General features: G+C 40.0%; 3 protein-coding genes across 6 annotated transcripts in view; all 3 read left to right on the top strand.

Annotated features, from left to right (window-relative positions):
• The window catches only part of LOC138045570 (A-kinase anchor protein 1, mitochondrial-like), a 34,599-nt gene extending 27,952 nt beyond the window's left edge, over positions 1-6,647 (top strand). For all 4 annotated transcript variants that reach the window (XM_068892115.1, XM_068892118.1, XM_068892116.1 and 1 more), the window contains exon 5: positions 620-6,647. In XM_068892115.1, coding sequence (XP_068748216.1) covers positions 620-685 — 66 coding nt within the window. In that variant the 3' untranslated portion in view covers positions 686-6,647. The remainder of the gene's footprint in view (positions 1-619) is intronic.
• Positions 6,648-7,067: 420 nt separating this feature from the next.
• Positions 7,068-12,836, top strand: LOC138045569 (uncharacterized). Its single transcript, XM_068892114.1, has one exon. The coding sequence runs from the start codon at positions 7,808-7,810 to the stop codon at positions 10,052-10,054; it is 2,247 nt and encodes a 748-aa protein (XP_068748215.1). The 5' UTR covers positions 7,068-7,807; the 3' UTR covers positions 10,055-12,836.
• Positions 12,837-13,947: 1,111 nt separating this feature from the next.
• On the top strand, positions 13,948-16,302 carry LOC138045571 (BTB/POZ domain-containing protein 6-like). Its single transcript, XM_068892119.1, has one exon. It carries the CDS (start codon positions 14,232-14,234, stop codon positions 15,567-15,569), a length of 1,338 nt encoding a protein of 445 aa, XP_068748220.1. The 5' UTR covers positions 13,948-14,231; the 3' UTR covers positions 15,570-16,302.
• Positions 16,303-16,681: the final 379 nt, after the last annotated feature.

The raw sequence follows: 16,681 nt of genomic DNA, 5'->3' as shown, positions 1-16,681 counted from the left end.
AAAGTGGCTGACACTTCGAGCGTTAACCCTCCCGTCGTCACAGCGAATTGAAATTCAAATTTAAAGTGTGGTAAGGGATATCAAGAAGACTTCTTAAATATTGCATTGATGATTCCGTATAACCAGAGACTGACGGATGAAACATGTTATTGAACTAACCACGAACGAGACAAATACTGCGAAAAAGGGAAAGTATTAAACAAATACAATTCAGCCTGGGAAAAGAGAAAACAGATATGTATTTGTGGTGAACGCGCCTGAGGAAAGTACTTTTCCTCTGAGAAGCGAGAAGTTACAACCAGGTGGTAGTGCAGTGACCTTTACAAAGGAGTACTCCTCGGTAGCCGCTTCTATCATTCATGACATAGATTTTCACCCCCGGAGTCAAAATTTGGAAATGTTTCTCGAGACTCTTTTCTCCTCTTTAAAGTTTGACCATCATTATTAATCGAAGTGCAGATAGATTGATACACTGAAAGATGGTTGGATAATCGATTGATTGATTGATTGATTGACGGAAAGGCAGACAAACGGAAGGACCTATTAATTGACTGGCTGGTTAATTGAAGATTGATTGGTTGAGGATTGACTGGCTGATTGATTGATTTGCCTTTTGCAGATGATCATGATTAACAGAGAGCTGGTAGACCGCGGATTAGCACGTTGGGTTGAAACAAGCGCGTGACCAGACGAGTACAAGGAAGATCGTCGAAGCCAATGTTTGTTTGTGACTTTGCCAGTGGGAGTCACTTCAAATGATGTTCTTTTCCTCAGTTGATGACCAGACGGATTTGGAGGAAATACTCGCGAAGTTGTGTGGTATGAAAGAGGGATAAAAGGAGGAATTAATTTGATTTGAAAGATGGGAAATTGACGTTTTTCCAAGGGAAGAGGAAAGGCAGTCTTGTGCAAAACTGCGCGAGAAATAATTAATTTAGATGTAGAATTTAAGTATATTAGGTGAAATTGTTCAAATTAATATTAATAATATATGGTGAATTAGTTTACTTGTCTTTAAAGTGAGGAGCGATCTATATTTATTGCAGACTTCGATTGTCGGCTTTAGCGTCAGTTCTTTCGTAACAAAACACTAAATATCTCAAGGCAAGTGGAGAATAAGTCAATACTGAATCATAAGTAACAAGTTAAGTTGTGTGTATGCATGATCGACCGTACGCTCGCGTTTGTTGACTTGCAATCTCTATTTGGCCTTATTTTAACTTTTCCACATTTATGTCGCCCCCATATTCTGCTTGGACACCCTTTGATTTGAAACACTCTCTAAGGGCGTAAAAGTATCCAACTCATCGAGTTGATCAACCCTGCAGTGGGATACTTCATAAATGTAGTCAACATACAGTATCGAAGCAGATGACCTTGAAAAAGTGTTCGCAATTTGTTTCACGGACCAATGTTTGGCAAGATTAAAACAAAGCTTCTCCTTATTCCCGCCAAGGAAACTCCTAATATGGGCAGTAAACAGTTCGATTGCCCAATCACATTACTGCATTTCAAATGACGTCAATGAGAAATGCCGTTCGCTTTCCAGAAAGTTCCATGGAGAGATGACGTTTGCATCCGCGTTCGCTAAGGCAATGAAAATTTGCGCTCGTTTGTTTTTGTTCGATAAGCCAATTAAATGTTTTGCATTTTTATTTACGTTCAGTTTTTACGTTTATTTTTAAAGGCCATACGAAAGTCGCTGTATCATAAACAGCAATGAAGTTATGTCAAATCACAGGGAAATCAATCAAATTACAAGAAAATAATATTTATCAAGATATATATTTGTGAATAAGAAGAGACAGCCCCTTCAACGGGTGTCAAAATGATTGGCACAAACATGAAAGCAACAGAACTGAATAACAGGATGACAATGTTGTCTGCCGTTGTGAAACGAAAGCAAACAAGCAAGTGGAACATTTTTAAGATGAGCCCCAAAATTGTACGATAGACAGACAATTTGAGACTACTGCCTGTTCTTCAGAGGCAAATCTGCAGCTTGCATTTTTCAGGAAAAGCCCAGTGTTACTGTATTTCCACACGAGTTTGTTTTCAACGGACAAGGGCAAGCGAGGTTTTTCGAAGCCTTCCAAGCAAGTGAACTTATCGATGGAAACAAACGAATCAGCGCGGAAATATTCATTATTGTTCGAGCGCAAATAAGATGCACAAAATTCATGAAAGATGTCTCGAATCAGTTGTCTTCAGCAATAAGATTTCTCCTTAATACAGGATTGTCCCTAATACAATTAAGAATGAAAATTGTTTGTCTGCCAGCCAATTCTTTATTTCTGTTGATATTTTGGGACGGACCAGTGGTAATTCTCCATTTCGCAATTCGTTGTTTAGGCCTTTTACGATAGTGACCGAAATAAAGTGATTTCTTAACAGGTTTTTTGTAACGTTTTCGAAGCGCAGTAGAAATACTAAGCCAGCATGGTTTTTACGAGTAAGTTTGCATGCAAGAGAGTTTTGGTCCCTAGGCAACAAGGGCGAGGCTCAGAGTGTCCCACTCTTGTCCAACGTCAAAGCGCTTTCGGAGCACGGAAGCTCGTAAGTGACAGTAGACTCGAGTGGCTCAGCATTCCACACCGAGGTTGTTTAAAATCCGACATCCGAGCGCATACGAGTCGTGAAAACCCGACTTCCAAGTTGCTCTTTGTTTGGACAAGAGAATGACAGACGGCTTAGACGACACTAGTTCTCCAGAAGGAAGCTTAAAGGTAAGAAATATACTCGAGTTGAAAGCAAATGTCATTCTTGCAAATAACGAAAGTTAAGCCCTGGCCAAACGAAAGCGCGAGTCGATGAGAGTTGAAACTCTTGACAGCTCATGAGAGTCGATGAGAGTGATCGAGAGGTGGCCAAAAGAGAGCGAGAGTTGTCGAACGTTTGTCGAGAGTTTCACGGGCAAACAAAAGAGAGAGCTTGGGAAACACCCTGGGAAAACCCTTTCTGACGTAAATGTGGCGACTAGCCAGCCGGTGTATTCAGCCTTGGTGTTGTCCTTGGACCCCGAATCCGACGTTATATTATTTTTTTTCCTTTCTTATCTGAGCCCGCTGGGAAAAAAAAAAACCAGTAATTGCTGACTGCAGAGCTCTCGCTCAAACTCTCGTGCGTGTCCATACGAGACAAAACTCTCGCCAACTCTCATGAAAAATTTGAGCAGGTTCAAATTCGATGAGAGCTCTCAAGAGTCGATGAGAGTAGCCGAGAATGGATGCGAGTTCCTGGCCAAACCAGAGTGAGAGTTTATACTCTCGTCAACTCTGGCTCTCGTTTGGCCAGGGCTTTACGGTTCACATTGCAACCAGCAAAGGTTGACAATCAGAAACAGACAATGCTACTTTTGTGCGAAAAAATTTGAATGTAGCTAAGAAAACTACGATTTAAAGACCCAAACCATAGTACTCATTAAGTAGGACTAGATGTCATTCATTAAAAATTTAAAAGCCGAATTAGTGTCCTTGTTTTCCATTTTATAATTCCTCAAACTGATGTTGACATCATTAAGGTTAATATAGCCACGAGCGTTAAGCTAAAGTATTGTTATTTTTCCCCTTCATTTTCATTTTTTTGAAGAAAGCAAAAATACCAACTTTGCGTAATCGCAGACTTCAGGACATTACTATATTAATGTACAAGGTTAAGAAGAACTTAGTTCCATCATATATATCGGACCTTTTTCATTGTAACACGAGTAAGTATAATCTTCGAAACGCATACGAGTTTTTCTTTACCGAGATTCAACACTATCAAGTATAGCAAACATAGTTTAAGGCACACAGGACCTTTAATTTGGTCTAAGCTGGATAAGTCCATCAAATTGGCTGAATCAGTGAGCGCCCTTAATTTAAAATACAACCAAGGAAGCTTGACCTGACAAATTTAATATCCAATCATTGTAAAGATTGTTATTTGTGTGACAATTAGTCGCCACTGTAACTTGTATTTTTTGCAATTCCAGCTCTTATTAATACTCTTAGTTAGATCTCATAGATATTTGGGTTTAAACTGGAAGGGATTTTTAAATTTTTAGTAGTTTGTGCTTTATTTTCTCTTAGATAGGTGTCTTCACTTTAAATAGTTTCTTGAAAAACTAGAACTAAAGACACGTTATTAAAGTTATTATTATTATTATTATTGTTATTATTATAAAAGTGGGTGACTGGGAAACTATCATGTGGCTCTTAAATTTTTAACGAATGACACTTGCTTAAACTCGAGTGTATTTCTTTACCTTTAAGCTTCCTTTTGGAAACTCAGTGTCGTGCACGTGATATCCTTTGTCTTCTTCAGGCAACAACTCGAGCAACTCGGATTTCGGATTTGCAACAAATGCGATGTCATCCGTTGAACCACTAGAATGCCACTTCCAAGCTTCCGTACCTTCACTCCGGCCAAAAATATAAAAATATTAGAAACAACCTGAAATTGGTTTTAGCGGGATCATTGTGCGCACCTTTTTAATGTCTGGAAGCAAGATAGTTTGAAATTATTTGATGAGTTAGAAGTGAAGGGGCTCTCAAAAAGGCGGACTTAAGTGGTTATCCTGTTGCTGGCCACTGGTCTTCCTGTGGTAGTTTTTCTGTTTGTTTTAGTTTTATTTGCTGGTCTGTATTTTAGTTTTCTAATTTTAACAAAGTACAATTATTTAACATAGAATTTTTATAGATTAGATGACAGTGAATTGAATTGAATATATTGTGTTCATATCTGCTCGTATTCTTGGGTTTCACTCACGTGATCAACAGCCATGTTTTTCAACGAAAACAAAAGAAGACGTTAGCATAATAATAGCTTTCAATTCCCGGAGGATTGGATCGGGACACCAACATGGCCGCCATTTCATTGTTTGGGGAAACCAACATGGCGGCCGTGACGTCTTGTGAAATCCAAGAATATTAACTTCTTACTAACCGAGCTCGAGGGCCGTACTGGGGAATATTGGCCCGAGGTCGTGGCAGTACGGACCGAGCGCAGCGAGGTCCGTACAAAAACGACCGAGTGCCAATATTCCCCAGTACGGCTCGAGCTAGCTCGGTTAGTAAGTAGTTTATTGTATGGCTTTTTAATTACCTTTTGCTTTGTTTTTGCAAGCCCGTAGTCGTCCCGTGGGCATTACGGGAGAATAATGCCCTACAATTCAGTCACAATTAGCCAATCAGAGCGCGCGTACTATTGCAGCCATATAATAATTATACATAATGTGTTTACATCGTACACAATATTCTTCATGTACCCGTTCATAAACGATGTTGGTAGTCTTAAACGGGCTGTGTCACAGCAGTGAAGTTGATTTTGTGTAGTTTTACCAATTACTCGCCCCCATTCGCTATGCAGCTTGACGTTGACGCAGAAATTGCCTTTGCAACACAACTCAAAGCTTCCTGAAAAAAGACGAGAATATACCGTAAATCCTCTATTAAGCCCTCCTTGACTTTAGCCCCTCAAACGTGCTTGAAATATATAAGCCCTCCAAGAGGGTGGGGGGGAGTTGTTAGTTTTACGTTTCGCTTGATTTGGTTGCCATTTTCCAGTCGCTGAATTTCGTGACATAGCCCCTTTAACAAAAATTTTGGTCAGTGTCAGGAGCTCGTCACTAGGAACAGAAACGAAAGAACTGCATTCCGATCCAGGACAAAACACTTAGGAAAAGTTCCGCTCCCCTTCACCACCACTCTCCTCCACAATGCTGCAAAGTACTGTGCAGGCGACATGGATTAGGGAGGGGATGGTGGGTGAAGGGGGGGAGTTGGGAGAATGTAATAATTTATCAGTCAGACAAATTAGAGAATGACCATTTTATAGTGGTGTGTGATATTTTCCCAAGGAGTTTTGTCTAAGATTGTGGATTATTTTCAGATGCCTGCATTCATTATTTTTTTCTTTCATTAATTTATGTGTATGAGCAATATTTCGCGGGAAAGCTGTTGTGAATATTATAGAGATTTAACATCGCGTTTACAGTGAAAGGTAACCGCCAGACTGTTCTGATGGGCCTACTAGATGTAGTACAGATGGAAGTAGAAAGAAAACACACTTGGCTTAGAGAAAAGACAAGTCTCCGTTTTCAGCCCATATAGAAGAAACTTGTTTGATTTTGGCCAGTTGGCTACGGATAGCGAGCAACTCCTCAAAAAAGAGAAAAAAGAGAGTCAGTTATGAACGATCTATAACAATTTTTCCTTGTTTGACTTACCGGATAATGGTTTTTGGTTCTTTTTATCCACAAACAAGTTGTTAAGTAGAAGAAAAACAAGAAGGAAATTCCACGCATACGGCAAACGCAAAAAGTCCTACTTTCACGTGGAGACGTCAATCGGCAAACGCGAAAAATGGCAGGAAAATCCTAGTCACGTGGCCACTTTTGCCGTTCGCGTTTTGTGTAACGTGATGCTAAATCTCTCTATTTTGGGTTCCCGCACGTGGGCTCCTGGCAGGGTAGCAGCTCTCGTAAGCAGGCGATGATTTGATATTGTAGCATCATTTTTTGTTTAAATCACTGTTTAAGTTCATTCTTTTCGGTTTGGGTAGTAAGCAAATCATATTGTTCCCTACGAGAGCTGCTAAATGAACCAAAGTTTTTCAAAAATATGAGCAAGGACCTGCTGGTCAGAAATAAATTACTTAAACATCAATCGTTGAATGTGTGTTCAATGTCGATTGCATTTTTAAAGAAAAATTGTCTTGAAAGTTTCCGAAAAAATGCTGTCCAAAACGAGATACATCACGCTATAACTCTTTTTCGAAGTACTCGAACAATTTGACAGACAACGAGTGGGTGTACTGTATTCCATTTAAGTTCCCACACGTGGAGAAAACTGATAAGGAAGGCTGAGTCACGGATTTGATTGTTTCCACGGAAACATGTCCTAGCAAGAGAAGACAGCTGGCAATGGAAAAATAACACAAAGTTTTCCGCAAGGCTGTTTTAAAATTTTGTATTGCGCGTCGCTAGCTGAACGGTTTCATCCAGAGAGAGAGAGAGAGAGAGAGAGAGAGAGAGAGAGAGAGAGAGAGAGAGAGAGAGAGAGAGAGATATTATTTTCCTTGCAGCCTGGGGAAGCAATATAATAACGAACTCAGGTTGCGACACTGAACAAACTTCGTCCACGCTGTTTACACAATCATTCGTAGTCTTATCCCAGAACTATCTCGATGACACAGAAATTAATTTCTGTAAACAAATTAATTGTGTTGCATACAGTAGATATTGAAAACGAAATGAATTGCAACGAGGTCGTTTTTTCTCAGTAACTTTTCACGCATTCCAGTTTTCAAGAGACAACAAACGTAATCGCGAGTGAACTGAGAAAAATATATCACAGAACAACCACGAAAGAACTCTGACATGGTTCCCTGATAGATTATTACGTTATCGTTTCCTTTCACATACGCTACCATATTAATTTTATAGTCAAACCGGTTGATTGCTTCAGACAACACCGAGACGGGTTACATTCTTGCGGTCGGTTTTAACTTAAGGTAAATTTGCATTTTGGGCTTTGAAAACAAAGAAACTGAAACTTGTTCAAATGTCCCACTGATTGGTTGGCTGAATGTGTTAATTATTTAAGCTGTTAATTGGCGGTTTTTCAGCTTAAGAAGACCTTGGCTTCACAAAAGGCACGCTTCGATAAAACCTTGTAAAATATTGACAATGTTGCGAGAGCTTCGATTCGTTGCTGCCTAGCGATGCAATCAGGCAGTTTCTGTGGAACTCGATGCAGGTAATCGAAAATTGTAAACATATTCATTGTTGACAAACCGATCTGGCGAAGGTCGTAAAATTTAAAACATGAGAGTTTTCGTGCTTTATAAAGGCAGCAGACATTTGGTAGATGTCGCAGTTGGTCAAACAGTGAGCGATATCAAAGGTATACTCCGAAAGAAATTTGATCTGGATACAGTACAGAATGAAGATGGAGAGAATGATATGTTATTGACACTTAACTATGCTGGATCGAACTTGGAGGATGACTGGGTGTTTACAGACATAAGTATTCCACCAGGAGCTACTCTTCGATGCGAGCTTGTGGAAAACATCAAGACGTATTTAAATGTGAGCTGTTCGTATTCCAACGAAACGCTCCAATTCAGCGAATGGTTTGATGTCTGGGACACGAAAGTTGGCGATCTTAAAACGATGATTACTGAGAAAACAGGTTTACATGTTAGTGTATTTCGACTCGTTTCCCCGGAAGGGAAAGAGATGTACGATTGTCATCCACTGAAAAAGTACTTCGTTGATTATGGAGATACCATTCTGTTAGAGACTTGGAATGGCTGGGGCAAGTTCCTTCGGGCGGCGACTTTGGGTCAGCTTACGCCAACTTTGAAACACATGGTTAGTATTAACGACGACCCGTTAGTCTGCAAGTACCAGCTTCGAGTCGCGTTATTCATCGCAGCACATTTTAACTACTCTCAACTCGCAGCCCAGCTCATCAAAAGCGGTGCCCGATGTGACGAGCCGGTTGGGCAACATCCTGTCAGAGAGTGGTGCAACAAAGATGTTCACCCGGATCACTTGAAAACTCCCGTTCACGAAGCGGCGCAGCAGGGAAGCTTGAACTGTTTACAAAAATTTGTCCACCACAACTACGCGTGCATCCTTGTCAAGGATATTAATGGCCTGACTCCGTGTAACATCGCACGGCGGTACAACCAAACGGAATGTTTTAAGCTCTTAATAGCCGAACAGTTTCGCTCTCGAAGCACGTCCGGGTTGTCGCTTGGGATTTATTGGCGCGTACGGAAATGGTGCGAACGTGCAAGAGACAGAGCAATTGTGTTCCATAAGCACTCACCAAATCCTCTGTTGCTCGAAATGGAGCACAGAAATTCCCGAAATGCGGTGGTTGGGCAAAAAGTTCAAGTTGATGGGTTTGGAGAAAATATGCAAACTGGTGCCTCTAAGTTACAGCTTTCTATGGCGCTAAAAAGCAATAAAAACAAGGCTTTCACAGGTGTGGAAGCGAATGCGAGAATGAAATCAATACGCGATGCGGAGAATTTTACAGAAAACGATGTTTTCCAGTCTTTGACCTATACTGCGAACGAAGATGTCGCTGCCATTGCGGTGAATAGTGCTATTTCGAACGAATCCGCTGCGGAAATTGCTAATATCACTAAAAAAAGACTCATCAGCGCGAACTGCTCGCTTCCCATTGTTCACAAAATTGCACATCACCATGGAGAAACTTCGGACCCAGAAACCTCCGTAAACGAAAAATTGCAAATTAAGAAAGAAAGTCAAACGAAACCCACAGCCTTGTCGAAGAATCACTACAAGGCGTACAGGTGGAAAGAGGCGGATGTTTCGAACAAGGAAGTTCAAAGCGAAGTGGCTTGTTTTTGTCAAGAACACAAAGAGAACAATGAAAAACGTCCGCAGCCTATCGAAAAGATTAACGACCTGCCATTGATCAAGACAAACACCAGTTTGGTTGGTGCAAACAAAAGCGACAAGATGCCAAATATTCAAATTCGCGATGATTGCGGTGAAACCAGAACTCCTGAAGAAAGGAAGCGTGACTTTTTTGTCACACAAAAGGCTGCGGTCAACTTAGAAAGTCGACGCAACAAGACCGAAATAAGTGATACCAAAGAATTTGATACCAACAAGGAATTAGAAAAAATACCACTGATAAATCCAGTCAATGCAAGTTCGAATTATTCGAGATCCGATGACCCTCACTTTAAGTTAAAATCCGCCAAAAGTTCAAAAAGCGATGGAGAACTAATTAAACACCGAAGAAGTCGTTCTTTGTCCTCAACGAGGCACCGTCCGAGCTCTAATTTAACTGGGCGCCGCAGGGCTTCGTCTAACGAAGAACTGAGCCTGCAGTTCATGCGCATGTTTAATAGAGTCACTGGACACGACTTGCGCGAGGCTGCTAAGGAGAGCATGGATGTTGCGATGACTTTTCGAAAAAAGCGCTGGCTTCAACGGGTTAATATGGCGATTGAGTTTAATAATAACACTTTTATTAGACAGCTCGAAAGCTATAGAAGCAAACGCAAAGAATCACATGCCTCATAACGTATGCGTGATTATTCGGATCGTTTTCGTTCTACGTAGGAGAGCATGCGCCGTAGGGTTCTTATAGCCAAAAAATTCATTGGCAATTTGAACCTTTCGGCGCCTGCTCACTCCTCGTGCTAACATGAATGCACCAATTAGAGACGTTTTTGATTGTTCTTCACGAAAACCAATGAGAAGACACTTTGTTTCAGGGTTCCCCAGAGCTCTTCTCTCCCTCGGTTGGTTCACTAAGGTGTGGGATTCCGATTGTAGAAAACCACCTTCCATCTCATCTGCATCTCACTAAAAAAATCAAAACAAAAAAAAAACAAAACCAAAGAACATATTGTATCATGCCTTGATTCCGCAACTCACTCTTTTTGTTTGAGTCAAAATGGGACTGGGTTAAGCCCTTAGGGTAATGACAACCAGCAACAGCTTTGCATGTTCTACGCACCTTATTCCAAAATGGCCGTCAGTTTAGTATTCTTTTCTTTGCTTGCAAATTAGCCCTTGTTGCCTCGTTCTTAAGCTGAAATTTCAAAACAATATTTCACCTTGAACGAGGCAACAAGGGCTAATTTGCATGCGAACAAAAGATTACTAAAATGGTGGCCATTTGGGAATAAGGTGTATGAGGGCATTAAACCGGTTGTGCTTCATTTCTTTGGTGACTTCTCCCAAAACGAGGTATCTATTATTTCGCATTTTAAGAACTATCTTTATTCCTGTGTAATCCACGTGAGCGTTATCCGTAGTGATGGAAATTGGCCCACACAACTGTGGACAAAGAAAAACTCTGACTAGGGTGGATCCATTTCCGTTACACGGGCTTATGCTCAGATTGACCAAACGAGAATAAAGACAGCAGTTAAAATTAAATTACTCTCTAATAGATATCTTTTTTAAGTGTAAGTGCCACAGAACCCACGTTTCAAAATGTATCCCGGCTTTCTCTGCTAAAAAACGGACCATTTCTCGTATTAACAAAGACAATTTGTCAGCATCACATGAGGTAATCCACCATCCTCGAGAGGAACTCGAATGGCCCGGCTAGCTTTGGCAAAAACTAGTTTTCATTTCACGAGTGCAAGGGGTTGGAGTAATCGACATCCTGGAAGAACGCGCATTCATTTTCAGCGGTATTCGGTTCCTGTTTCTTTCGGAGTTGTCGTTTGGCAACTAAATAGTGATCACAGTCAGGCCAATAACCATTGTCAAATTGCCTTGACGACGGACTGGCAGCCACATTGGAACAGTTGAATTAGAACTCTGCTATATTGTTTTGTTCCAACAACTTAAAATCAATTGCAATTAAATCTCTGATTAAAATAATTTCTTTCTTTGCTCGGAGCCACTGTGATTGTAAACTTCCTTTTTAGGAACGTTGTGTCAAACTTCCAAAAGCAACATTTGGCGGACTGTCGCAAGATTTGTCCGAAAAAGACTTTGGAAATTCGAGCCAAACTCTGTCTGGAATGAGCACACAGGCCAGGCCTTAATTAAAGTGCGGTAATTATACTTTTGGAAAAACGCATGGTAAATTGTTTCCTTAAAAATTTTACTTTTGCTTTGTTTTTGCACAATTTGTGACCTGACCATTGCATTTGTCAAATTAACCTATCAGATGGGGGAGGGGAGAGACAGGAATTGGGAACTTAAGCAACGGCATATACATATCGCTTAGCTCGATGTTTTACTTTTTTATCCCTTGACGAAGTGTCCCAGAACATTTAAACGATAAATTCATTTTATTCTGATGCTTTCCAGCCTTGATGAAACAATGCATTTTTAAGACTTGTGTCAGTACTCGAACGAATGCATTTGTAAACAAATTCTGTAACTTCTCTCCTCTTGTTCCTTAGACGTTGCAGAGTTCGTACTGGTATTCTGCTGGGTTCACGATCACGTCTAAATGCACAACGATGTTTACGTGGATGCTCCTTTCGATTAACATCAGATAGCTCATTTGATACATGATTCTTGATAGGTTCACTCATAAACATTCGCTCGTAAATTGATCTCTCGTAAAGTTCGTGGAGCGACGCAGTTCGAAAACGCTCAACGTCTTTTAGTGTGGATCTACCGCGAACGGTGTGTGCGTTTGTATGTGGTATGAGCGTATTTGGAATCATAGCATGGCGCTCTAACTTTTGACAACGACACCGCCTTTGTGCAAGCCATCAATTTCGTTCCCCCTAGCTGTAATTCCTTTGGTCAGCAAGGGAGTACATTCCGCTGGACAAGGGTAACGCAGGCTGTTAGATTTTACGCATGCGCTTTACAGCCTCAACGGTGATTTGTAACTGAACGTGGAAAACGAAGCCTAATTTGAAGAACTCCACAACTCAGCGATACAGCCCCTCAATAAGGGCAAATGCATTAATGATAACGAAAGTGGGGAGTACTACGGAGTATTACAGTAACTTCTAAATCCAGTATAATTTTCTTGACTACATGAACATAATCAACCTCAAAAATAATACTGTAGTGGCAAAATAATTCATAGCAACTGAGGTTTAAGGCCTAACAAAAAAAGGAAGGGCAATATTATTTACTGTGAATCGCAGCTACATTACCTCTAGTTATTTTGTTTTTTATTTTAAATTTATAATAATACGGCATGATGTTCTGTCGAGCAGGTTTTGTCATTTCAGTACTGTTGTTTTGTACTTTAAAAAATGTCCTGTTTGAAAGCCAGTATGTATCATAATTTTTCTCACTCCTTATTTGGGTCAACAACAGTAACTATCATCATTGGTCCTGGTGCTTATAGTAAAATATTATTTTAATAATACTATTCACTTGTTGTTGAGAAGGACTTTTTTTTGTTTTACAGTTTAAGTGTTTGCTGAAGAGTAAATAATATATTATTCAAGGAAAAGAATAGCTTGGGGAATAAGACAAAGTTGAGCCAGCTTCTAAGGAATCTTCAATAGAAACTCTACTCTGGTTGATGGCCCTGAATATGGCCCTCACCTTAGTAAAGGTGTGGACCAATACAAGTATTGGTCTGAGAAGTATGCAAAGGATAAAAAAGTTATTTGTTCCTTGGACTTGTTGTTGTCTTGTTTCCCATTTCAAATGGAAAGCACCCAAGAAGAAAATTAGAAAACATTATTAGTTTGAGCATATCAACATGAATGATGAACACCTCTACAATTAATGGTTATTTCTTTGTGATCAGGTGGGTGTTGTAACACTGCCGTTGCTGTGGTGCCTCCTACAGGTGTTGTTTCTGTGTCATCGACAGCTATGTCTCTGCCCTCCTCATCCAGATCATCCTTCATTATCAGGAGAGAATGGATGTGATCCATACTTCATTTCCATTTGCCAATGTTTCGAATTGCCGATTTCCTGACCATAGCTTCGCGGAGGTTACCACAAAATGCCTACCAAGAAACAATACAAAGCAATTTGGCGTTATCGGTTATCATTTTTTAGTACAAAAACACAAGGTGTTATCAATGAGAAAACAAGACATTTTCTGTAAAAATATAACGCAGGGGAAAATATGGAAACACAACACAAAAAAATATATTTGTAAGCTTGTGTACTTTACCGTGACATTTCAGGAAACAATGTTGATGGAGCTGGATTGTGTCATAACGTGATTATTCTTCCCAACTGTCAGTCGTGATTCATAATTACTTGTGATGTGATTCATTGCTTGCACAAGAGGCTTTTGCACGATATTGCTGACTCGAATTTCCGCTTCATCAATTGTACATCCATTACAAGGTATAAATCATTTTGTACTGCAAGTACTTTCGCATTTATAAGAGTTTAGAAATCCGGAAAGTTCTTTCTGACAGGTAAATATAAAATTCTGAACGCTGTGTTTGATATAGAATTCATTAACTGCGAATATACACGCGTGACTCACGCATGAAGCTATCATGGCGGCAAGAATTTTCTGCGAGAGCGAGATCACACAAACTCGAGCATGCGCAGCTCATGACAGTGTCACTTTAATTTTGGTTTCACGTCTACAAAACCAAAAAAACAAAAAACCTGGTTTCCTCTTTTTGCTTGGTTGCTTCTCAATGTTTATTTCTAGTTTGTCAGCAATTTCGTGAGTTTAGCCTTGCATGAAATAGAAAGGGTCTCATTTCTACTACAAATTTTGCTCAGTAAAGGCCTACTGTAGCAACTGAATCATTTAAAAAAGTGGTTGGTTACTGTTCCAGATAACATGGCGTCTCTTGACGGAAACTGGCAAACAAAGAAACCTACCATCGGAGAAAGAACCAAGTTTATGTTCAACAACGACCTCTTCAGCGACGTGAAGTTTGTTGTTCGTAAAAGCGATAGCGAAAGTGAAAGCAAACAAGCGATTCCAGCTCACAAGTTTATGCTGTCGATTGGCAGTCCTGTGTTTGAAGCCATGTTTTACGGTGAGCTAGCGGAGACTAGTGATTCTATTGAACTGCCTGACTGTGAATACGAGAGTTTGTTGGAGTTGTTTCGTTACTTGTACAGCGATGAAGTAAACTTAAGCGGAAGTAATGTGATGGGGGTGTTGTACTTGGCGAAGAAGTACATAGTGCCTTCTCTCGCCGTTAAATGCACGGAATATTTGCTGGATAACTCGGATCCATCCAATGTTTTCACCATCTTACTATCTGCACGGAAATATGACGAGAAGAAGCTAATGGATCGATGCTGGGACATGATCGACAAACAAACTGAAAGTGCAGTGAAATCGGAAGGATTTGCGATAATTGACAGACCTTTACTTGAAGAACTCGTTGAAAGGGATACCCTTAACATCCCGGAAGTGGAATTGTTTAAAGGTGTAGTTCAGTGGGCAAACAAGACAGTGGCAAGGCGAGGCATAGTCGCAGATGGACGAGAGAAAAGAAGCATAATCGGAGAACGGATCATAAAAGCAATTCGCTTTCCCATTATGAAGCAGGATGAATTTTCCTCTGTTGTTATGGGCAGCAGAATTCTGTCTCACGATGAAGTATCCAATTTGATCAAACATTTCAATTCAGGTGAAAGGTCCCCAGTGGAATTTCCAATTTCAAAACGATCCGGACCCCAGGTTATGTTGATGCGGTTTAGTAGGTTTAATTCAGTGAAATTTGGCTGGCAGAATTCAGGGTACGAAAACCTGGTGAGATTTTCTGTCGACCGCGACATTGAACTGCTTGGGGTAAACCTTTTTGGCTGCAAGGACGCAGTGTATTCAGTTGAGCTCGATATATTCCAAGGCAGTGATTACATTGTTCGGGAACATGGTATCAGGGTCAACAGCGCCGCGGGATCATTTTCATCGGTACTAAATGAGTCAGGTGAATATTATGGTTTTGATGCCCTGTTTGACAAGCCGGTTTCCTTAAGAAAAGGTTACTGCTACGATTTATCATCAACAATCCATGGCCCTCAATCCTGGTACGGTATGAATGGTCAGAACACAATAATTTGTTCAGGTGTTAAGTTTCATTTTTGGAGGCCGAGTTACTTTCCTGAAAATGTCGATGCAGTTACAAAAGGGCAGTTTAATGAAATCATTTTCAGGTTTTAGAGTAGTTATCAAGAAAAGTGAAAATGTTTGGACTGTAATCACGGCGTTATTTTTTTTGAATGTCAGCTACTGTATGATGAGGTAGACTTATAGCTATGCGAATGAACAACAATGAATAGCTTTGTGGGAGATTCCGCACCACCGAGATCAAAGATCGTATTTGTTGGATTGAAGGGATTGAAGCAGTAAATTGGTTTCACACATTTCTAAAAAATAGGCAAACAAAGTGATTTTCACGTCACCTATTTCCAAATAGTAGGTCCATGACACGATTTTCCAGTTGCCTCAAATCTGATAAAATTATTTAAGAGTTTAAATGGTTTTGGGGGACACAGCTTCAAAATTAGAGACGTTTGTATGGATTTTTAACTGTTTTAATTAACTAAAGTCCGTAACTTGGTCTCTGTTTGACCTAAAAGCATAAAACTTAGACAGATTGCCAATCTCAATGTCATCTTTTATGTGATGGTATCAATTTATCGATTGTTTCAAATTTGGAACTCGCTCCAGTTCCATACGCAATTCCGAAATGGCCAAGAGTTAGCTCTCTCCAGATTAAAGAAATAGGAGGTAAGCCGCTCTCCCATTTGTCTCCATCTACATTTGGACTGAAATATTGGAGCTCCTTCTTTAATTCCTCATATTGTTTTAGTACGAAATCAATATTTTTGAAGTCGTCACTTCCAAAAATTATCTCATGGTTATTTCTTAACTTTAGATTCACTGTTGTTTATTATCTAACGCTTTCCTTTGGTAAACGAAATTATGACCGATCTAATCTCCACTTTAACAGTTCCCAAAATAGCTTTTTGTCACGTTATATTTGTCCCGAAGCTGTGGGTGTAACTCCCGAATTTTATTAACATATTCCTTTCTCTCTAACAGTGTGTTATTGAACTTCCAAAATCCCGGTCCTCTCCCTCTTTCAGACCAATTTATCCCAAACAGAGTACATATAGTTTCGGGGGTGGAAGCTGAATAATTGGACCTCGATTATTCATTATTCTTTGTGTGTTTACTTCGAATTATTCATTATTCTTTTTAAATTTTTGTAGGTTATTCATTATTCATTGTTGTTTTTCATTATTCCACTGGTACATTAACTGCGTTAT

This window comes from Montipora capricornis, chromosome 4 (genome assembly GCF_036669925.1).
Source record: "Montipora capricornis isolate CH-2021 chromosome 4, ASM3666992v2, whole genome shotgun sequence".
In the NCBI taxonomy this organism is placed as follows: domain Eukaryota; kingdom Metazoa; phylum Cnidaria; class Anthozoa; order Scleractinia; family Acroporidae; genus Montipora; species Montipora capricornis.
Note: the sequence above shows the minus strand (reverse complement) of the source record. Positions and strands in the feature narration are given on the sequence as shown.